General features: G+C 34.4%; 2 protein-coding genes across 2 annotated transcripts in view; one reads left to right on the top strand and one right to left on the bottom strand.

The window, feature by feature from the left end:
• The window catches only part of LOC119082321 (unconventional myosin-IXb), an 88,073-nt gene that overhangs the window by 10,794 nt on the left and 52,627 nt on the right, over positions 1 to 24,652 (top strand). Inside the window, exons 2-3 of the mRNA XM_037191821.1 lie at positions 20,203 to 20,930; positions 20,995 to 21,185. Of these exons, the coding sequence (XP_037047716.1) occupies positions 20,524 to 20,930; positions 20,995 to 21,185 (598 nt within the window). The 5' untranslated portion in view covers positions 20,203 to 20,523. The remainder of the gene's footprint in view (positions 1 to 20,202; positions 20,931 to 20,994; positions 21,186 to 24,652) is intronic.
• Positions 22,547 to 24,392, bottom strand: LOC119082326. The gene is made up of 4 exons (XM_037191827.1): positions 24,055 to 24,392; positions 23,377 to 23,504; positions 22,953 to 23,315; positions 22,547 to 22,887 (listed from the first exon to the last, which is right to left on the bottom strand). Exons 1-4 carry the CDS (start codon positions 24,149 to 24,151, stop codon positions 22,723 to 22,725), a joined length of 753 nt encoding a protein of 250 aa, XP_037047722.1. The 5' UTR covers positions 24,152 to 24,392; the 3' UTR covers positions 22,547 to 22,722.

The following is a 24,652-nucleotide window of genomic DNA, read 5'->3' as shown; positions in this document are numbered from 1 at the left end:
ATTTTTTTGGATTTTTTTTTGGTATAAAATGGTCAGATAAACTGTCGTCTATTCAGTTTGGTCGTGAAGTATACTACGAGAGGAGGGTAAAAAAAATTTGTAAAAATGCGTTGTCTTTTGATGATTTTAATCGTGTACTGTATTGTATCAATTGCATTATGTGCCACTAAAACAGGTATGGGTCTCTCAATTTTCTTTAAATTTATTATTATTATGGAAATCTAATCCGATCCATCTGTACTGTATATAGATAAAGCTTGCGATCCGAGCAACGGAACATCTAATTTTGGCTGCAGTTGGTTCTGTCAAACCATAGACCGAAACCCAAAGTACACTTCTGGCTTGTGCGAGGCCAGTAAATTCTGTTATTGCTCTTAAATTCGTCATTGAATTAAAATAATTTTGCAAATTATTTGATTTCTTCATTAAATTAATTGAATTCTGATTTTGATCGTTTTTTTCTTCTAAAGTAGCAGCGTTTTGAGTTTCAAGTGCATTTGCACTAATTGTTGGGTTTTCAACAATTTTTGAATCTACTGTACTCCGGGAATCGCGTATTATCTGGACACTATTCAGATATTTGAGTGAACTTTCCTTTTCGTTCTTAGTAAAAAATATTGGATAATTAATTATTGGGATATTCTTCGGTTGGAATCAGTTAGATAATTGGATAATGTTGATGGATTAATAAATTATTTAGCTAAATTGAGTCAGTAATCTTGCCAGTGGTACATACAAAAATATCAGACGAACAATCACCATCTGATTTTTGTTGATTTTCAACCCCACTTTTGTATGCTTATCAATCTGAATCAAAGTCGCCCCCTACTTCACAAATTCCAGATAGAATTACTTATCCCAATTGGAAAACAATGACGTTGTGTCATAAAGTCGCCTTCCATACAAACTTAGTTGCAACACCTGCAGACCGCCTTCGATTCGTTTTCCTTTAACAAAAAATTGGTTGACCTTTTAGCTAAGAATCTGTAATCACTGATACAGATCCTTCTGACACAAATGAACCGCCGACAAAGGCTTGGCCAACGAGTTTTGGTTGATTTAGTATTTGTCATCCATCGTAATGAGAATGTCTGTGATGACACCTGGCATTTCATCTAGACCGACCCACCAATTCTTAACTGTTTTTCTCAGCATTGTTATGACCTATGTTGGCAACTCTCCCGAAGAATTGCTGTTTATTTGAAAGATTCCTCTACAAACGTACACCAGAAACAATATTTACAGATTAATATAGAAGTGGCCGCTTTTTTCTACACCACACAACTACAATAAGACTGGCCAATCTGGAGTACATTTCTCCCAACTGGAAAAAAATAGGTTACATTTTGTAGCAACACTATTGAAAAACAGGTATCAGGAAAAACCTTTCAACGAAAATTTATCTCTGATCCAACGCGAAATTCAGAGGGATTCTTTTGAACTTCGACTGACCGAAATCGGCGCTATATTTTCCGGGACTTCTTTATATATGCCATTGTTGGTCAGTGTAAACAAATAAATTGACTTCACACGTCTATTGAATGTTGTGCAGAAATCGGACAGAAGTGATAACAAAGGATTCTTATCGTGACCAACATGACCGGCAACATCGAATAAACTTTTCAAATTCTTAATCTTCTCATCACCAAAAGGAAAAAAAAGTAATAATTTCATCAAATATTTGCATTAGTGAGGCAACAGCCTTCGTCAAAGTTCACAGAGGTTCCATCGATTCTGTGAAATTTTCCGGATATCATATTTTCGGCCGTTTATCGCCGAAATTTTTTGAAGGTAGTATTTTCCCCGGGCATACTCGACCTCAGCTTTCCAACGAACCCATACACGCCTGTGTCCTAGCCACCTTACGGAAATAAAATCTCGACTCCGACACCCCATTTTTCGATCTTTTATTTTATTTTTTTCATTTATTGACCAAACTAACAGGCCTGAGCCCAATAACAAGTCGAGTCACTTATCAACAGACGTCCCACTGATTTTCGGGGTGTCCAACTTAAAACAAGTCGGACAAAATCGGACATATTTTCGCTAAAAAGTCGGACTAAATCGGACATTTTCTAAGGAAAAGTACCTGTATTTTTTCAATAAAGTACAAAATCGGACAAATCCTCGTCGATAAATCGCAAAGTATACAAACATACTGAAGCAAAGCACCCAGCAGGGTAATGGAGGTTTTTACACGTCAAATAGAGTAGTTTTTTGATACCAATAATACCATTAGCAGCCTTAATGGTAATTTTGCAATGACATTATGAAAAAAAAGGTATGGAAATATTAACTACTTTAATTTTTTCTATTACCCTGCTAGGTGATTAGACTGAAGGTAATGCAAATGCTCAGCGGCTCACAAATTTTACGGAACCTAAGTTTCGGGTGAATATAAGATATTAGACGCGTTCTGTTGCTTGCGTGACGTTTGGAGTTTTTGTGTTGAGTATAAAGATGCAGCCTGGGACCAACATTGTAAAAATTATATTCACCCGAAAGTAGGGTTCCGTGAGTTTTTGTGGATTTGCATTAAGAACCTTCAGTATGTTTATATACTTTGGATAAATCGTACTTATAAATTGAATTTAGAGGCGTCAGGAATGAAGTTCATCTAAAAGATAAAAAACACCTCTAGCGAGTTTGCTTCTATTTTGGATTTCTGTCTGAACTTTATGGACATTTAGATGCATGTCACTTCCTGAAGTCTTATCACTCAATCATCGTTCAACAACCTCCCTGTCGTCCTACAACTTACAACTTAGATGTTATAAGTCAAAAGGAATATAAATAACTTATAAATTCGATTGTCTGTTGATTGTAAGTTAACGTATACAAAATTGTAAATATGTGAGTCAACCTCTATGGTACCTCTGAGGGATTCTTTTGAAAAACAGCCTACCGAAATCGGACGCATTTTCCAGTGGACTCTTTTATATATGCCTAGAAAGGTATTCGATTCTTCGAAGTTTGTGTGGCTGGTGAAAGGTGATCAAAAATCGAAAACTTGCACTTTTCTTACAAAAAATTCTCCAGTTACACGAGCAGTACAGGGTTTATGTGGTTTGGATGCATCTACGATGAAATATGGACATTTAAACATTTCAACTTCTATTTCATCGTACATGCATCCAAACCACATAAGACCCTATTTGGCCCAAAAGCACATAAAATTACCTTTCTAATGACACCCCACACGACACTGTACGGTTCGTGTAAATGGAGAAATTTCTGTAAGAACAGTGTAAGTCTTCGGTTGAAAACGTAACCTGCACATATTTCAGTGTGGATGAATTTTAAAACCAATAAGTCCCTATTCGGCTCAATAGTACGTGTGATTACCTTTCTAATGACACCGCACACGACCCCGTACGGCTCGTGTAACTGGAGAAGTTTTTGTAAGAAAAGTGCAAGTTTTCGATTTTTGATCACCTTTCACCAGCCACACAAGCTTCGAAGAATTTTTTTGAAAGTGGTTTTGGCTTCTAGGGTTGAAAACCTTTCTAGGCACATATAAAAGAGTCCACTGGAAAATGCGTCCGATTTCGGTAGGCTGTTTTTCAAAAGTATCCCTCTCTATGTAGTCAACATAACAAGTCAATACAGTAATATATTTATTGCCTTAATTTTATAGTTACATGTACAATGCAATGACATATTAGTCAATGTGAAAATGTGTAAACAACTAAATGCGAGCAGAGCGAGCGAATTTTTTCGAGTTTGCATCAGAAGCATTTAATGTTACTAACAAATTTTATCTTGAAGAAAAAGTCTCATAAATTTTTATTTTTGAAGAGAAGTCGGACAAAGTTGGACAATTTTTAATGAAAAAGTCGGACAAGTCGGACAAATCGTACAAAGTCGGACAAATTTTGAAAAAGTCGGACAAATCGTACATGTAGGACGTCTGCTTATCAATATAATAACAAGATTCAATACTTTCTTTTATTGCCTTCTTAAATGCCGACATTCCCGAACCAAGATCTAAATCTTTAAAAAATTGCATGTGAATACGCTGAATACGATTTATCGGGGAGTTCAGTTGAATATTCGTGACCATGTGCGGAAGGTAAAAAGTCGGGTTTTGCCTGGTACTTCTTGACGGTTGATAATAATTTATTTGATTGCTCAGTGACGAATCAACATGATTATGTACCAGTTTGAACAACATCATTTCATCCAATTCCAGACGAAGAGTTTCTAACGAATGCAGATTCATATGCGTTCATGATATGGCGGTCTCGGACTTTCATATCCAAATTTAACCACTGACCAATTACAACCAGCCAGGTATGGAAGATCAAAATTATCTGAGACTGATTTTGGGGCCTAGGCACCACGGCCTAACTAGGCATATATAAAGAAGTCCCGGAAAAAATAGCGCCGATTTCGGTCAGTAAAAATTCAAAACAATCCCTCTCAACGTTTAGTTCCATCATTGATTGGTGCACCAAATTTTTGTTTTACTATCAATTAATGATTTACCTAATTTACCTATATGTACCACCATTCAATAGTCGGTTACGTATTACATACTATAGTAAATAGAATTAGGTAAATGTAATCTGCAGATTTTGATAACAATAGAGAGCGTATTAACTTAAAAATGATTGCAATTCAACTGCAGATTTTCCTCTGTCCGCATTCGTGAACACAATTAAATCTTTCATACCTGACAAATCTGATGTATCAGTTTAACAAAATAAATGTTCCATTACATTCACATTTCAACAACGTCGATCGACTTGTGAAATATATAACCGGTGTGCAGTGCAACACGTGCACTTCATCAAAAATATTGATCAATAAATGACTCATTGATAGTCTCGTTATTAATTTGCTTTATAAATATATTTAACTGCACTATGTGCATAATTTGTTATTAGTTGTTGCATGTTACATTTTTTCTGTATCGAATACCGGTACACTGACAATTTATGATTGATTAACTACTTCTGATTCCATTTCTGAGCTTTCTATAATAATTATGAATTGAATTTAATTAACTTAGATATTCGAATTTTGATTTTTAGTGAAAATAATTTCTAGAACCGTTGCTGGTTTCATGGTTTCTGCTGTGGCTACGAAAGTTTTTTTTTTGTTGGAATATTTTGCCAACTTGTTGATTTTGCTAATTTATTACACCAAATGTATAGAGACGAAAGAGATAACGAATGACTCGCTAATAAATATTATTATCTCATCGCAGACTTATATGCGAGAGTATTTGGATTAAATTATTCGTACCGATTTCCTTCTGAATCAAATGTGCATTTACGTGTATCTTAGAGTATGCTAAATGAAAAAAAGACTAAAACTGCGTACAAGATAGCACCTCAATTCAATCGTTCAATACAAAATAAATTCAGGTTTTGCAAAGATCACACGATATGTCTAGACACGTTCCTTTCTGTGTGCAGTGTGTGTGCACTCTTACAAAACACACTTTCAATAATTGAACATTGTACTTTATTTAGATTAATGGGCTTAGCCATATAAATATAACAATTTATTCACCTTAATTGAGCTACACTCCGCGTAACACCGGTGTTTATACTTGCCCATCACACAAATCAACCACTTATTTAATACGAAGGCAGTACAAATTTGCACATGAATTCAATTACAAAGCTATCTTTTAAACCAAAATGCCTACTCAAAATCACCATAATTACTCTTTGGGGCTTGTTTTTGTGATCGTTTCGTTTTTCTTCCATTTTTCAGATGTCTTTTTTTTCTTACGTACTGTTGCTGTGTCAATGCGTAAAGTCGGTTAAAATCCCATAAAATTTATATATAAAACAGTTTTTGATCAGACAAAAATATCCGCAACAATTTAAATCCGAAGGAAGTATTGTGTGTTGACGGTGCAAAACAAGTCATTAGTCTTTTGGAAATGCAGTTTTTACTCCTTTTTATGGTTCGGTCGTTTTTTATTTCAGTTACTTTAAATGCGATAAGCCAATGAAAGAGTTTCAGGTAAATACATTTTTATTAATTTAAATCCCGGACAGCATTTCGATCTCAAGTTTGTATCGTAATGTTACTGTCACACCACCTAATTGGAAATAATGCTGGTGTAGAGTTTGTTGATTCGAGACGAGGCCGATGTCAATCAACACACAAAAAACAATGGGCCATTTCCATCATTTGACCTTGTTTAAAACGTTTCTCATCAAATATTTGAAATTAAAAATGGCCAATCAATCTGCTATCTCATCTCAGTACAATAACTGATTTAGACTGACTGACATGATTGTAAAACCTTTTCAGGGTTCATGTGCGAGGACAACTACGAATAAATAAAAACTCCTTTTCAAACTTTAGTTTTGGGCAACAGCTGAGATAATAAAACAAAATTGATTTAGTCTTTATTGTTGATTGAAGATCCCGTGTAGATCATAGCGAAACTGAAAACAAATTCAGAGGGTTTTTTTGCGTCACAGTTTGGCAACGGGCTGAGGATATATACGTAACTCTCGGGGACTAGGACAACTACGAATAAATCATCAAAAACTCCTTTTCAAACTTTAATTTGGGCATCATCTGAGACAATAAAACCAAATTGCTTTAGCCTTTATTGTTGATTGAGATCATGTGTAGATCAAACGTTGCGTCCTTAACTAGGACGTTTTGGAATACTGAAATTACCTCCAGCTGAAATGCCTACAGATAAATTGCTAAATGAACATCAGAAAAAGCATTAAAACAAACAGAGAAATCGATTCTCTTCCCTCCCATGGCTCACGGTAAGTGAATCTTGAGATAGAATTGCTGTTTCGACCTCAGGTGCTGACATCGCTCACTGGCCAGTGTGGTCTGACCATCTTCAGTTGATATGTCAACACCCTTCACAAAGACAGCATAAAATCTCAACGTTGAACAAGTTGTTGACGATTTTATTTGGAAAAAGTTGCCATTGAAAACGGAAATTCGGATTAAAGGGATGGCTGCTTTGAAAACTTACACCGCACAAATTCGCAGCAAAAAAACCGAGAAAAATCACAAAATTCAACATATTCGAACCATAAACGAAACAAAAACCAACAAAAATTAGCAGTGCCGTACTCACGATTGCAACCAAATTCTTCTCCAATGATCCAACGATTTATTCGTAGTTGTCCTCGTCCCGAGAGTTATGTATGTGTCCTCAGCCCGTTGCCAACGCTAAAAAACCCTCTGAATTTGTTTTCAGTTTCGCTATGCTCTACACGCGATCTTCAATCAACAATAAAGACTAAATCAATTTTGTTTTATTATCTCAGCTGTTGCCCAAAATTAAAGTTTGAAAAGGAGTTTTTGATGATTTATTCGTAGTTGTCCTCGTCCCCGAGCGTTATGTATGTTTGTATCCTCAGCCCGTTGCCAAATTGTAACGATAAAAAAACCTCTGAATTTGTTTTCAGTTCCGCTAAACCAAATTGAAACCTCTAGATGCAAAGCGTAGTGTGTCCTTTGAAGTTTACCCTTTAAAGATTACTCTAAAGTCTGGATATCTACAAAGTTACGCTGTTTAGCTTATCGCAAACGAAAATTCATTAGATTTTTCACTTTTTTGCTCAAATAAAATCTGTTACTTCATTATCATACTGTAAAAGCTCCATAAGTTGACCCTCCAAAAATTAATGATTTTAAATTTAATTTTCAGAGAATTCTGGACTCAAATACTGAGATTTTTATAATGACATAGAAACATGAACATATTACAATATGATTCGTAACATTAATAGAGAACTTTAGCAAATCACACAATAACGACAAAACCAATAATTTCCAACAATAACGAAAACGATATTGACACGGAAAAATTTTATCATTGTGAATGGGGCGAGATGGGTAAATATGTTCACAAATCATGGTGTGTTAAGTGGTGGCAGAATTCAAACTTCTTTCATTTTGTGTTTAAAATTTTTGAATCCGATTGATTTGACATTTTCAAATGAAAGTCACACAGAGGATATAAGCGTTTCATGTGAAAATAATAAATTTAAATGAATCTCTCGATAGACCAGCGTTGACAATAAGTGAATTTCGAATTTTGATAAATAAATTCTGGTTTTAGTCTTCACAAGTTGTCAAGGATTTACTTTGAATTAGCACCTCCAACTTGGGATAACTTATAAATGTAAAATTGAATCCTTGTGAAATAAAATCGCTGATTTAGCCTATCGGTTTAATCAATGGGAATTTTTGGAAAAAAAAAGAAAGACAAACGAGAGGAAACATCACCAGTCTTCAGTTTTAGGACGTGTGCTGAGAAAATCACTTGTTGAGGTAGAAACAACAGGACAACTGAAATAGACAAACGCCCAAATGAATCAAGACTCGAATTTATGCTCTAGTAGATCATGTATTCCAGTATAGCTCCAGCAATCCAGTATATTTGAGTTTATTCGAGTATATCCTATCCGCTATATTGTGTATAAATGTGTTGACAGAATCGTCAGATCGTTGATTGTTTATTTAATTTAGAATTCTTGTCTGCAACGTGTGTCTCTGAACATACATAGATTTATTGAAATCTGTAGACTAGAACATTCTGAAGCTAGTGGAAAGGAGATGGAAAAATTAGCTTGCCTTTTGACGACATAATTTAGAGAACAAGTTGTGCTGTGGTGAGCATAACCTCACAAACAGCACGTGGAGCACATGCTCACCCGAAACACATTTTGAAATTCATTCGCTGCTTTTCAGATTTTTTTTTCTTTCGTGTAACTCCCTGTACCATCCAAATAGACACGTTTTAGACAAAAATTCTAAATTTTGTAAGTTGACTCAAAATTTCTAGTTGTAAGACAATTATTATTGAGAGTCAAAAATTGCGCAACCAATCAGAGGATGCGATTTTATATTTGGCTCGAATGCTTTATGAAACAGCAGCATGAGACAAATATAAAATCGAACCCTCTGATTGGTTGCGCAATTTTTGACTCTCAATAATAATTGTCTTACAACTGGAAATTTTTAGCCATAAACAAGAAATTAAATAAGATTGTCCACATAACAGATTTTTATGTTAGTACACCCGCTACTCGTAAAATTCACCAGCAGTCAAAATGAGCTATCAATGGAAAGCTTAGATAATGTAAGTTACAACTAGCATATTAGGTTCACATTAAGCGTCATCAGTACCAGCCCAGATCTGTCAAAAGTTCACACAGATTTTGAAAATTTTTGTTGTACATTTTTTCCAACATCTATCAATGAATCTAATCAAACTAGGCATGCCCCGAAAGTATTTGATGAGCCCACTCTCACCCGGAACGATCGTTTATAGCGGCAAAAAAACTAGGTTAAAAAACACCCTTTTTCCTCCATCTTCGGATATCTTCAACCAGGAACCAAGTGTAGCTCGAGACTGTGTGATGCCTGTTTTGTGGTCTACTGGCAAAGACCTTTCAAACCATGCGTATATTCATCCCAGACGAAATAATAGCACTTTTTCACTGCTATTATTTCACCTAGGCTTAGATAAATATTTTAAAGATGAATATCTGCTGTTAAGAAAGTTGTCCGCTGCACAAATTATATTTTTCTACTTCAATTTAATTTCTTTTAAAGTACTTCAGAAAAATTTTGAATTCTGCCACCACATAACACACCATGATTTGTGAACATATTTACCCATCTCGCCCCATTCACAATGATAAAATGTTTCCGTGTCAATATCGTTTTCGTTATTGTTGGAAATTATTGGTTTTGTCATTATTGTGTGATTTGCTAAAGTTCTCTAATATCCCATTTCACCACGAAACGTTAATTTAAAGACAATAACTTTGATAAATCTTTGCCTTCAGTGTTAGTCGGGACTTCTACTGTTCGATGACAAACATTACTTAAAATCATTTTTAAATTAATACTGTGATTTGTGCTCGAGAAAAAAGTAGCAAGAAGATATGTTTTGCAACATTTTAAGAGGTTATTTATCATTTAAAAATATAAAAAAACGCCAGTAATTGCAGACAAAGCTAGATAGTTTTAAGGGGCCGTCGTTGTTATATTATTGGGTTCTGTTAATTGCTTATTATCAGTAAGCTTGTAGTAAAGAATAGTGCTGATTTATTGGAAGTTACTTTTTCATGTATCAATCTATCTTCGAAGTGGATTTTTTATTTGCAATTAACATGCTATGAATTATGGACAACTGATTGGTGATTCAATTAAAATTATACCGACGAAAATTTGCCTTTTTCAATTTATTAACCGCTTCTCTTCAATATAATTTACATCGGAAATAGGTACAACAAAAAACCTGAAATTTAATTTCTCTATTCGTTAAATATTAGTTTTTGAAGCGATGAAGCTTTATAAATTATTTGTAATTATTATAGTGAGGCCTGAGCCAGTCTTAATACATTAATTTCAACACACATTGATTGTAAACATATGTAAACATGCTAGATACATCGATAATGACGATGATTTACAAGATTTTCTCATCAATTTTGAATTGAAATTTTTGAACTTTGAATGATCGCTTTGGAATGGTTTGCTTGCGATGATGTTTTCAACCTCATCGATTTTTTAGTTTTATCATTACACAGTGTTTAATCATCCGTTGAATGGAGAAATGTTTATCTCAGTTGTTAGTTTGAAGTAAGTTTTCCATTCTCTATTGACGTAAACAGCGATCAAAGTCCTATTGTATACGTTTCGACAACAGGAATATGTTTATTTAAGAAAGGCAAGTTGCATGAGAAAATCTTTTTTTCTTCGAAAGAAATGACGTTGTCGGTAACATTTGTTGCATTTTATTATTCACTGTTTTGTCATGTATACAGATTTAAAAATTAAAAATTGTTGAATGGTGCGTTGAGCTTGTATCTGCTCTTTCTTAAATAATTACATACCAATGTGTCCCTGGTACTAAGAGATAAGAGATGTCGCAGTGTTGAAGATATAAGCGCGTCACCTTTCTCATGCACATAATTTAAACTACAAAGAATGGAAGATTTTATTGCCGTTTTGTAAATCATATTTTAAGTATGGTTTCCACTTAACGAAACGTACTCCGTGTGAGAGAGCGAGTTGTCAAGCAAACAAAGCAAAAATTGAAAAAAAAAAAAAAAACAAATTTTTCTCTCACACAGAGTAATTTTGTGGTAAGTGGAAATCAAGTTTTACTCTAATCAGTGTGTTGCAGGGCCTACTTTTTAGAAACTTTTAGAGAAAATCAAGAAATTTCGAGAAATTCAAGAAATTAGTTTCCAAAAAGTAGGCCCTGGTGTGTTGAGTGTATACGAGAGAGGCATTCTGTGTATAGTCGTAGTATAGTTATAATAATTAGGCATTTTTTCATTTTCCGTTTGCGGTTTATCCGTTGGCTTATTGCGGTCGCCAAATTACAGATTTAACCTGACCATTTAGATTTCGACTACAAACGTTGCTCAGACTGCTAGTTTTATATTTGTTTAATTAGTTGATTTATCCGATGTTAATTTTACGAAAACATGCATTCAATTCTAGGTTAGGAAGTTTCAAGTACGTTCTCAGCGTACTGTTTCGTTAACCGGTTTAGAAACCAAAGTACAAATCAATCGCAACAATTTCACCTGAACTTGTCTAAATTGATTGAATAATTTAACCTGTTACATCTGTTATCGACAACGACAGCAATAATAAACGACAGGCTCTGACTAACGAGGTCTTATATAGCAAAAATTGTGTTCAAAACAAATGAAGTAAAAGATTTCTGAAATCAATCTCTGAAAATCTACGGTCAAATGAAGTAATCGATCACATAGTAAAACTGTTAATATGCTTGCCGTCTCTGACATGTTAAGTAAATTAAACCTCTTCACTGAATAAAACGAAAGAAGTTGGTTTTATTGGGAAGCGCTAAAAAAATATCGTAAAAATGCTAGGATTAGAGAACCGGAATCGATATTGGTGTAAAAATGTGCTGACGTCAATTAGAAATTTTTTGAAGATTTTGAAGAGCCAATCAAAAGCTTCTACGTAGCTCTGTCATATTAAGGTATTCCTTCCCAATAACTAGTGTCATTCAAAGGACTTTGTTACAAAGTACTCCATTACTGTTGCTCTTTTTGTTATTCGTTCAATTCAATTCCCGGTTTGTGGTCAAAAATACAAAAAACAATTCAGCCAGTGGATGATTATTTCTCTGGAAATTGTAAATGCATCAATTGTAAAATTGACACGGCTCATAAATTTGATATCCATCTGCAATTTACTTCCACCATAAATAACCAAATCTAAATTTATACCATACGCAAGAAAATGCATATTGGCACGTATGACCAGACATTTAAATTATGTGCAACACAAACACACTCACACACCCATTTATATACAAGATAATGATAATCTTTTGAAATTATCTAATAGTTAACTGTCCACTCTTTTGCCAATAGTAAAATATGGAAAAAGCCGCTCGATGTCTTCTTCTTTTCTAGATAATGCACATAAAAGCACCAATATATATATTCTATCTGTGCCCAGCAACGATATAACGTTTATCTTCCATCACAAAATTGAAATAGTTTTTATGTGTAATAGCTGTATCCACGATTAACCACGTACTTTATATATGAGAAATATGCTCCAGGTATGCTCCGTCGTCTCGTAGAAAGATGTATCGCTATATAAAAGAAACAACATAATCTTGATCGAACAATATATTTTATACACATTTCTGTTTTGAAGGCTTTGATTATATGTGGAAAAATGCTTATACTACGATCTATACTGTTGGATGCATAAATATAGCGTACACAAAATACATAGCTTCAAATCAAATACAAAATCCATAACATCCTTTCGATTTTGCTTGCTTTATATTTATTACATATATAAAGAAAAGCGCGGCCTTCAGGCTGTTATCGGTTTTCTGTCTGGATCGCTAAAATAGCATGACTATCTCCACCCCCATTTAATATGCTTTTATGCATTGAGGTTCGTTCACACAAACGTATAATATTTATCTACACACAAATAATATTTATATTCTCCGTTTAACAAATATGTTAAGCATAATTCGTTATAAATAGCTTCGTTATATTCATTTACTCTGTTCGCCAATATTATTATTCACCCAAAACATTCTTCGTTTTTCAAGAATGGAGCGAATGGATAGCAACAAGTGAAACCGCATGATAGTACTTTACGTTCGTCATGAAATTTGTAGAAATTAATTTACAGGAAGATATCCAACATGTTTTTTAATTTGGGAGTTGTTGGGGTCTGTAATTGATTCCACAAGTACTTCTTTGAACAAACGAAAATCTAGATTTTTATTTTCTGAATTTTGGTTAGGCAGGCGCTCGTAACAAGAATGAAATACTTAAAAAATCTAAATTTTCGTTTGTTAAACAAATTTGTGTGGAATCATTTACAAACCACAAAAACAGAAAACGTGTCGAGTTTCACTTTTCCCCTGTAGAAAGTCCACTCATCTTGCATTCAACTTCGATATATTTTCAACAAATTCCATCTCGAAAGATCAACAGCGAACCAAATCTGAAAATATTTAGGACTTTTAGGGAAGCCTACCCATTTGCTTTTGACAACAACAGTAAGAGACCTCTGGCTAATGCGGTCTTATATAGCAGAGCTTTCGTGAAAGTATGAATGAAGTAAAAGATTTTGTGTCAAACATTACGAGATACTTTAAACAAATGAACTAGTGAATTGAAACAAATACGTTAATTTCGGGAGGATTTCATTACATTCATAGAAATTGCATGGAAAAACAATTACATATCAATTTCTTCACTATTTTCGATTGTATAGCAATTGCAATTGTATGTAACTCTGGTGAAATTGTACACTATTGACTTGGGAGACCATTTTTCTTTTCCAGACACAATTCTTTTGCATTTCGCAAGCCTACCGTAGACTTTAACAATAAATAATTTAAAAATATAAGGTAGGGCTTAAAAAAAAGAATTAGTGGGGATTAGACTTCGGCTTCGCACAACATTCTATATCAACTTTTTCACTGACTATTAGCAGCTTAGATTCACTTCCATTTTTAACATTCGAGTCTTTAATTGAAGACAGAGCCAACTTAAGATAGAAATAGATAAATTCGTGCAAAGCATAATAATATGTGACTTCAATGAAAATATAAATCGAAATAAACCGCCAGATATTCATCTTTAATTAATATAAATATGTAACTCTGCCTGCCGTATGCGAAACGTTTTCAATGAGAATAATTCGGTACTTTTAATTGAATGTAAATCTAAAGTTATTATAGGTTGGGATATTTTATTTCGATATTATTTCAATGGCACCATTTTTCTTCTCCTGTTACTTTGTGGCTAGAGAACAGACAGAACAGAACGATTTATATGAATGGAAGGCATTCAGGGCAAATTTGAAACAAGTGTTTAAGTTTATATAAACATTTTCATGACTCACCTTTTACAGACGGATGTGTCATCTCTTATAGACAGCTATGTAAAAATATCCGATGAACTCTGGCTCGGTCTTTTATAGAACCATATTTTAAAAAAATTGATGAAGTACAGTGTGTTCATATTTAAAAAGAACAATTTTAGATTTATCAGAGTTTTAAAAGTCATCGATGTTCCCAGTGAATTAAGTGTTTCCCAGTCTATGATATTTTGGCGTGAAATTTGAATTCGCTAAGGGATTTTCAAAATTTGTACCAAAATATTATAACCTGGAAACACTTTATTGACTGGGAACATCGATGACTTTTAAAACTCTAAAAAATCTCAGATATGTTCCGAACTAAAAAAAAACCCACTGTAAAAGATTTCATACCAAGTTGTTGAAAATATTTCATTCAAACGGAGTAACAGATAATATCACAAGAGAAAAGCTTTCCTTACAAATAATTGATTACTAGACAAAACACCATGAGTCGTCATGAGTCAGGTCAAACTGCTAATTTATGTCATCTTCATCGAGTAAGTAGTTCCTAAAAGGGTAATCTACTTGAGTTTGAAAACTTAAAGAAAGGTTCCTCTCTCTCACCGTTCCATTGCGTTGTAGAAAATGTTAATTGCATGGTTATTAGGCCTGCTCTGTTTCACAGGGGGGTCCAAAGTTCAGCTGGAGATGGGTTTTCCTGGTCCGGAAGGCTAAAATATTTGTGTATATGAACAAATGCCTCGCTCCCCATGCCTAAATTAATTTTTATAATTCTAAAAAAAAATACGGGTCCAATATTTTAGCCTTCCGGACCAGGAAAACACATCTCCAGCTGAACTTTGGACCCCCCTGTGAAACAGAGCATGCCATTGGTTATACAAAAATACGGAAAAGTCCTGAAGAGGACATATAATTTGTCAACGACGGGTGGTTGTAACAAATGAAACAGAAACATCAATGATGCAATATCATTATTATTAAAACCATTAGGTAACCGGAGATACTCAAATCGAAATCCAATAAAAAGTGCGAAATAAATCATAAATGCATAGCGATTCTGTCTGCACGTTGAATTAATGTTTAAGTAAGTAGCTAACTTTCAAGCCATTTTATGAATTACATTGCTAATTGATTTATCGTTGAGACGTGTCTCTATATTAAGAGTTGAGCAATTTTATTGCAGATTTACAAGATCTACATTTTTGTACTGCCGTTTTATATGGTCGTATACGATTAAGTTAGATTCGAAGCATGTGTACGGATTTTTGTTGTAACTCGACTGCGACTCAATAAAATCGTTCACATTCACTTACAACTGTAATTAGAAAGGTTCTGCAACAAGAAATGTAATCCTCATTAAGAACATATCTGTGTGTGGCAGGTCTATAAAATTCAAGTCTATCTGGGTATCAATGATGCGCTTTTATTACTTCAATTGATTATCTGTACATTTTTTTAACAGGAAATAGAATCGCAAGTGATAAACTCAAGTTAATAAGAGCTTCATTTGTTCAAAACATGCACCAAAACAGTCGATATTGTTTGGAAGTGATAATTTTGGTGAGACAGTTTAAGAAAGGACGACAATGTTTAGCTTAAAGTTTGTATAGAAGATTGTATATAGAGTATAGACTTTAACATAACAAGGGATGAAAAGAAGAGTTTTCTTGCTTTCGACCCTAGGGAAGTTATCTCATTTTAGAGAAAGTATTTAGATGGAAACAGTTAATCGCTTTACAATCCAAATACAATACAATACAATACAAATTGTATTTTCCGTTGAATTTTTTTTCCACTTTGGTCTAAGATTTTCGATTTTTTTTTTAATTTTCCAGACTTTTCCTTAATTTTCTGAAAATATATTTTAGGGAAAATTCTGAGAAATTTTATATAAAATTGGGGAAAAAAATCCCAAGAAAATAGTCCCTAGCTTTTGTGCTTCTGACGTCGTAGAATTTTATTTATTCGTGCTTTATAATCAGGACGAAAATCTGCCGGTAGGCTTTCGGACTCGCAGCTGATTAATCAACATTTGTTTATGGATATTTGTGGAGTAGTGAAATCTACTTACAGTTAGATTCTTTGTCTGATATTAGCGCGTGACTGGAAATTTCAGAAAGAAACAGAAAATTCTTGTTCTTAGCTTTTTTAAGACATGAAACACAGACATGATTATCGAATCTTTTACTTCTTCGTTGTTTTGTATACTACTTTTGTTATCAAGACAACATAGTCCATAGTCAATATTTCACTGATTATTCTGAAAATCTTGATAACAGACTGCTGCACACTATATGGATAATGTCCCTCAATTTATTATTCAAGTTATAAAATGTTGACTTACCAACCGCAACCAATTCAAGATTTAACCACACGTTGATCCGACTATCTCAATATATCATGTTTCTCCTTTAGCCATAATCTCCAGCGTATCTTATTAATAAACATTTATTATTTTTGAATCGAAGATTATTGTGCGGTGTATATGGCTGACCGAAAGATCAAAAATTATATTTACTTTATTGAACAATTTTATAATCATCATTCGTGTAATGTGCAAACAAACATACACACACGATATTGTTGATATACACCCAGGTGAAGACTCTATGTGGCTTATAGTTGCCTTGGTGCCGTATTAAATGTACATTTAAAGATTTTGTTCAAAATATACTGATTATTATCTTGATACGGCAGACCACACACCACGGTATACGTAAAATGTAAATGAGAAGATTTGTTTCTTATATTTACATTTACATTTTACGAGACACTTTTAATTTGATGATTTTTTTTTTCTTGTATGTTAAACAGTGTGGAGAGTCAGGAATACGTTTTCGATAATAAACTTCACGTCTTCATTAGTTCTACATCTTGTCATGTCAATTTAGAAAGAATTTAACTTATGTCTCTGGTGTTAATAGTGTCGAAGAATCAAATTAATTCGCTCGTTGAACGCGCTTGCACTCAAGTTAATTATACGGGTGGAGGCAGAGCCTGTAGAAATATTTTGGCATTATTTCTCGACACCTTCGTAGCTTCGCGATGTAAGTGAGATTCATTTCAAGATTGGCTGCATCTATTTCAAACTCACTTTAATGACTCTTTCTGTCTTAATACAAAAAATTTGTTTAATGAGATCGATCGAATGGTTCAATTTTCCAGGACGATAAACACTGCCTTATATAAATACAACTTTCCCTATCAATAATGCGTTCATTGTTTAGTCGTTATAATAACCATGTCTCGCACATCAATCCAATTAGCATCAAAGTATGGAAATTCGAATCGCATATCAATCAGATGGTAGATGTAATATGCAAGTGAGTAAGACATTGCTTGAAGAATCGGAATTAAGTTATACGACCATTTCACTCACATCGTCTAAGACCACAAGTTGAACATGCGGTTATAAAATATTCTGAACGTTTGAGTATTGCGAAATTAGATAAAGTTATATTCCGTTTTTTCTCTTGCCCATGACAGTCACATATCTGCTTTTATTTTGCTGTGTGTGATTTCACAGGAATTTCCAATCGTATTCCTTATGGCGGCGTAACTAAATGATAGAAAAACATGGTTCGGTGCAACAGAGATTGACAGCTGTTGAGAGTGTAGCATTATAGGTTTATATGGGCATATTAGACTCGATCTAGATCATATTAATGGGATGAGTGTGTTATGGATATTGACTCCAGCCAAAAGAAAAATATTTGATGACATTGTCAATGGTTTCAAGTTGAATAATTTATTAGGCATGTCCGATCACAGATATTTATAATTGGCGAGCAACAGTTAGCGGTTCGTATTTGTCTACGCATTTTTATTCAGGAAATAAAACAAGATGAGGTTTTTCTTCTCAGTGGAAAGAGGTTTATAGCCGGACGGGCTACCAATAACCAGTTAAGTCAATGCCATATAAGGGTTCTATTTTGGATGTGGTTATTTAACTTAAAATTCAACGGCGTCCACAATTAAAGTTTCACAGAATACATCGTTTCACATAAACTTTCCATTTTTCATATGTGAGATGGAGCACATAATCAAGAGCTGCAATTATGACCATTTACGGTTTTAATTCCAGTGGTGATGATTACAATCTCGAAACTTATAAGAAATGAGCTGTCATCTTAGCTTTCCAATAAAGCCATGCAATTTGAAGCTTTTTAACGTTTTAACTTTGAATTGGTGTAATAACCTTATAGCGATGATTTCCCAAAAACTTTTTATTAAATCATTAGATCATATTCACTCTCACTGTACACAAACTTTGACGAGATCAAACTGTCCTTAATGTTGCCTTTGAATATATCGTATGACAACATTATGTCCGCCAATTTCCTCCTCAACTCAAGATTTTGAGGCCCAACCTGTTTGCTCGCATGGTCCCAATCGGAACGAAGTAACATTTCTGCGACTGTCTAGCAGATAGATGACAAACACCTTTTGAATCGATTCGATGTCGTCCTTGTAGACTTCCGATGTCGGGTTCCAGATTACCGATGCATATTCCAATCTCGATCTAACGTATGCCAAATACAATGTTCGTTGTGTGTCGATTTTGAAGTTGCCATTTGAGTAGTGTTTTATGCATGCAACAATTTGCCTGCACTTTCTTGCTGTCAGCTCACAGTGTTGACCCAAATGAAACCATCTATTGATCAACATTCCAAGATCTTGACTTTCGTCTCTTCTCTCCAAGACATGTTCGCCCATTGTATACTTTGTGTCAATGAAAGATGTATTGTCTCGATAAATGCTGAAAACGGAGCACTTTTCGGGGTTGAAGTATAAACGGTTTTCATCACACCATTTCAGCACATTGTCGACATCGATTTGCATCCGAACTGTATCACTTTCACGTCGGATATCATCCGCAAACATCAACGGTCTTACATGTATGATAACGTCCACAATATCATTAATGAATACAGTAAACGCCAACGGACCAAGCGAACTTCCGGGTGGCATTCCCGATGGAAACTGGAGACTTAAAAATTCTAGATTTGTCCCCTCCAAAAATATCGACACAACCATTTCGCTGATTTTTTGCAAACTTTGCAAACTTCAACATCAACCTTCGAATCCAAACTGAATCGAATGCCACCTTGAAATCTCCGTGTACTAAATCCAACTGACAACGGTCTTCAAACGCATCATATGCCAATATCGATAGAATCCATGTTGCGCTTCGGATAAACGAGGTTGATCGACTTCACTGAGTTTATTTTTTTATTCACCGCCATTTCATGGATTTTAATTGCGACGACTCTGTAATTTTTAATATCGGTTTTCAATACTTTCCTTTTGTAGACTGGTACCACACGTGATATCTTCATTGCTTCGGTTATCTTTCCTTCGTCGAACGATTTTTGGTACAACAACTCGATCAACATTACAATATTCTTCTACAACTTATCAAGCTACTGCGACCGTACTGTCGAATAGTCGAATAAAGTTCAGCAGAGCAGAACTATTTTCTGCAAAACACTTTTTCATATTTTCCTAAATTTTCCAGAATTTTCACTTATTTTTCATACTTTAAAGAATTTTCGCGAACCTAGGAAAATGTGTGAAGATTTTAGAAAATATGTGAAATTATTTTCCCAAAAATAGTCCAGGACTATTAGTGCCTGCTTTTTTGTAAAATCGAATATCTATTTAAGCGAATTATAGTGCAGTTTCACAATTCTCTCATCCTTATAAATATAACTGTAAACGATCGCTGCAATATTTTACTGAAAAAGCATTTTCTCTTTTTAACAAAGGAGAGAAAAAAATTATTGAAGCAAAAATGCAATATACCATATTTAATCGAAAGAAACTATTTTTCAGATGTGCTGCTGAATGCCATAACGATTATCGAAATACCATCGAACTATATTAATCTGCCCATTTAAGAAATTCGCACATGCATTTACAATATGCAAGCACGTTGCTGATAAATTCACAACAATAAAAAAAAACTGCAAGTGATAAATATGCACAAGAATTTATCTAGCCAGTTGTTCATTTGATATGTATGGACTTACTCATGGAATTAATGTGGAATTTCACAATAATAACAAAAAAAAATTACATTGACCCAATGCGAATGCTGGAGTAAACCACAATAATTCTACACCTTAACCGAGTGTATACAGCAATAATGGTGATATGTTGTTACCTGACCAAACATACGAACAATGTCAAGATATCTTGGCACCATTGGAAGCATTGCGTAAAATCCTCGAAGAATCAAAATTTGAGCCACGACTAGATGATGGAAATAATTGCAAACAAAATGTTGCGAATGTGGAAAAGAAAAAAATTGAAAAGCTGAAAAAACCAGCCGAAACCAATGACAACGAACTGCGCAGCTGTTCGCCGGAAAGCTATGGCAAAACGTCCGAATTTTTCAATAACATTCCGCTTTACACCGGTGAACCATTGGGACCGTTTAGCATACCGAATAAACGTACGTCGATTCGAACCAGTGCAGATGTGCTCAAAGAATGTGAATCGTTTCTATACAAACATCGGATTCGACCGGATTTCTTCTGCCGTTACCGTAAAGCTATTAAGTATGACAAAATTTGACCAAAAACAATTATCTGAAATAACAACATATTCCTCCCCGTTGAATAGTGCTTCTCAATCAGCACCGCCGTCATGGCCACTGTCAAGCAGCAAGAGTCCGAAAATACAACGAAAACCACAAAGCGCTTCACCACCTCGTGCTACATCATCTCGAATGCGACGATTTCAACACAATAAAACAGCAATTTATACATTACCCATCCGTGGTAAGCGTAGACGAAGCTTGGTGTCATCGACTGGTAAGTTTAATTGTAACATATGACCGTCATTAGTAACCCATTTCAAAATGAGCGGTTTTCGTATCTTATTTTCCCATTACAACATTCGTATCGATTCTCCGTTTGCTTTGTATTGTTTAGATCGGTCATCGCATTTTATATATCAGGTGGAATCAGGTATAGAATGTTTTTTATTTCTTGATTCTAAAGTTTTAATTAAATGTTACTTAAATATGATCAAATGAAAGATACTTTCTGCACCTCCATTATAGTCATACCACATTTTATAACAATAAGAGACAGCACAAAAACGTAGATATCTTCAATTTAATGTACTCATGGGATATGCCTACCATGGGATTTGAATATATAATAAAACTTCATGTGTAAAACGAGCATAAAAATGTAAATTATTGTACAATGTACATCCACTCATACTCTAAATAATAATGTCGGTTTAATGCCATAAAAATAACAATAAAAGAGATTATTGAAATTCCATTTGGCAATTTCATTATCATTAAAATAACTCGAAATCATAACTTTTGATATGGGAATTAGTTTTTCATTAATTTTATTGTTATGTTTGACTAGATTTATTAGCAGCTGCTTGTTCATGAAATTACAACTACATTTCTCTCGTGTTCTCAATCGCTTGTCTGTCTAAGTTGAACTTTTGCTGATACTAAAAATTAAATTGAAGAAAACGTACTTAGTTGAACGTTCTTCTTGAAGAAGTGTCACGGTAGGGTTGATCCAAACTTTAATAAAGTCGCGACACCACCTCCGATGTTTCTTCATGTTCTTATTGAGGGACTCGAGGAACCACATTCAGTTCGCATACCCGTACAGCCGTTTCGGAGAACTGGCACTCATGGCCGTGCGGGACCGACGAGTCAATTTGAATATAGATTGTTGTCGCAACGGATAGAGGGACTAATTCTAAGTTAATTTGTGTTGAAGTGGCTTCCCTCGACAACCTGACCACATAGCTAGAGCCAGCTCAATTCGAAAATTCGACATTTTTAAATGGTGATATGTCCAAGATAAAGAATGTTTAAAACTCTTTAAATGGCGGTGTTGTTGGTAGATGATTCCATGCTCTATTAAACGCCGAGAATGAATTTTAACACTATCATCCATTTCAATACTCACCGTAACGCAACGTTCGTCTTGAACAAGCCGTAATGTTCGTTTATTTATGTATGAATTTCAAATAGAAAAATTGGCGCTTAGATTCCGTTTGCCTGTGGCGTGGCGCTGAAAACCTTTATCCGCCCCTGGAAGAGTTCTGACCAAATGAAATCTCATTTATTTAGCATGCATGTTATTGCACTTCGCATCATTTTATCGCAAATTATTGTACAAAAAGAAGTAATAGATCCGCAAAATATACCGTTTATTCACTTACTGCCTGTGAAAGGTTAATTTTATTCTAGCTATTAATTCCTTCGTTTTTTTTACAAAAAAGTCGACTCAGACTTCTTTCAAATCCTTTTTTATTTTATAAAATCTCAGCGGTCGCAGCGGTTCAATCGTGTCATCCATTTACCAGCACCTATATTACACCTTCAAATTGGAATGGTCTTTGGAGTGCACGCTCTTTGATACCATAAACCGACATATTTGCTATGAAATGTTCGGTGTTCATATCATATGCAACTGCGTTGAATTCTTGTTCGCCAACGTACGATGTATTAATCATAGCCATTGCCGTAGGCGACTGAAAATTTTAGAATAGTTTAACTTAAACAATTCGTGTACCGGTTATCTTATCTTTCACTTTACATTAAAGGAGAATCCAACGTACGTAATGAAATCAGATCCCGTATATTCAAAGGCTCGGCTCGGGAAGCGGCTACTATTCGTTATGTTTCGACTTTCAAAGTGAAGTAACGAATCTCCTTTCCGACGTCGTCCTATTGCATTTTGAGCGAATAACTGTTTTTTCGATGAATCAGCATTTTTCTTGTGTACAAAGGTTATGCTCTTGGTGTCGTAATGTTCGCGGTAAAAATTAAATTGTGGCATTACTGATAGTCCCATTGTATAAATGTAAATATTGGCAGTAACGTTTAACGCATTGTTTATGTGAATTTTAGCTTCAATCTTTTTACCATAGGAGGAGGACACGGAACCTTCGCTTTTCACCTAAAAAGTGTATTTTTTATCTAAAAAAATTGTCCAAATCGAGGTGTATTTGTCAACTCACATTTATATCAAACTCCAAGTATGCAACTTCTTTGTTTTTAGCTCCGAAATACTGGTAAATTATCGTATAATTTTTCGGAGCCTTATTAATATCGTTTATCAGAGTCCTTTGATAAGATTGATACATTCCTTCAAAAATAATATAAAACAAACTATGTAATGTTATTGTAATAACGAAAGCATAGAACTGCTCCACAATTATTCAGAGCTGTGACGAAAGACAATTTCGTGTAAAATAAAACTCTTAAGTTTAAATCTTAACATAAAGTAAACTTTCAAACAATTTAATGGCAAAATTAGGAGCATTGTGGCCTACAAATATTTTTGCAGAATACGTCTTGTATGCCCTTTATTAACTGAATGGGGAATTTCGGGCCGATTGGCATCATATGACATATTTTGTATAAGGAAAGTGTCACTTTGTGAGTCATAGTGAATCACGCCGGTACGGCGCTAGACTTCGTATTACCAAAGCGAGGTTAATAATTGAAAGCAATTTGGTGGTATTTCATATAAATTTCATGAATATTGTGTTGTGGTACCATTCATAGCACAGTATTTCGTGCTATACAATTTTCTCATACACATCCGTTAATTAACGAAAAATTCTGCTACCACAATTCACAATTCTTTACCTTAGTAAATCCAACATTTTCTGTACAGGTGTACAATGGCTTACCATATTCAACATGTTGGCCAAATTTGTGTTTACTCGCATCACAAAAAACAAACAAATACACCAAACCAATGACACAATTTAAGATCCAAAATTTCATTTCTGCAAAATATAGTTTTGTATAGAAATGTTTCACACAGAACGACTTCTCTGAAACGGTTCTCACTCAACTGTTCTTGTGAAAACAAAATATGCACAGCATGTATAGCTAAATACGTTCGTTGAAGTAATCTCGTTTGACCTTTAGTCCGATAAGACACCATTTGTTCACAGTGAGTAGTAATTTCGTACACGGAAAATAATTCTTAGAATATCTGACGATTGACTGACCGGCCGCAGTCTATTCGAAATCACTTTCTTTTTCTTCTTCTTTTTTTGCCAAAATCAAAGCCTTAGCCACAGTTTTTCTTTTTTGTTTTTTTTTTTTTTTTATTTATTTCGCATACTTACTAGACAGGTAAGTATGACGAATGAAGAAAATTAGGAAGGTAAAAATGCCGTGGCCCTCAATTCCGAAAGAAGTGCATGTGAAGTTGCAACAGTCGGCGACTTTATAATAAGTGACACATTTCGTTTAGCTGTTTTTCAGCTGATCCACTCA

Source organism: Bradysia coprophila, unplaced genomic scaffold (genome assembly GCF_014529535.1).
Source record: "Bradysia coprophila strain Holo2 unplaced genomic scaffold, BU_Bcop_v1 contig_415, whole genome shotgun sequence".
Lineage (NCBI taxonomy): Eukaryota > Metazoa > Arthropoda > Insecta > Diptera > Sciaridae > Bradysia > Bradysia coprophila.
Note: the sequence above shows the minus strand (reverse complement) of the source record. Positions and strands in the feature narration are given on the sequence as shown.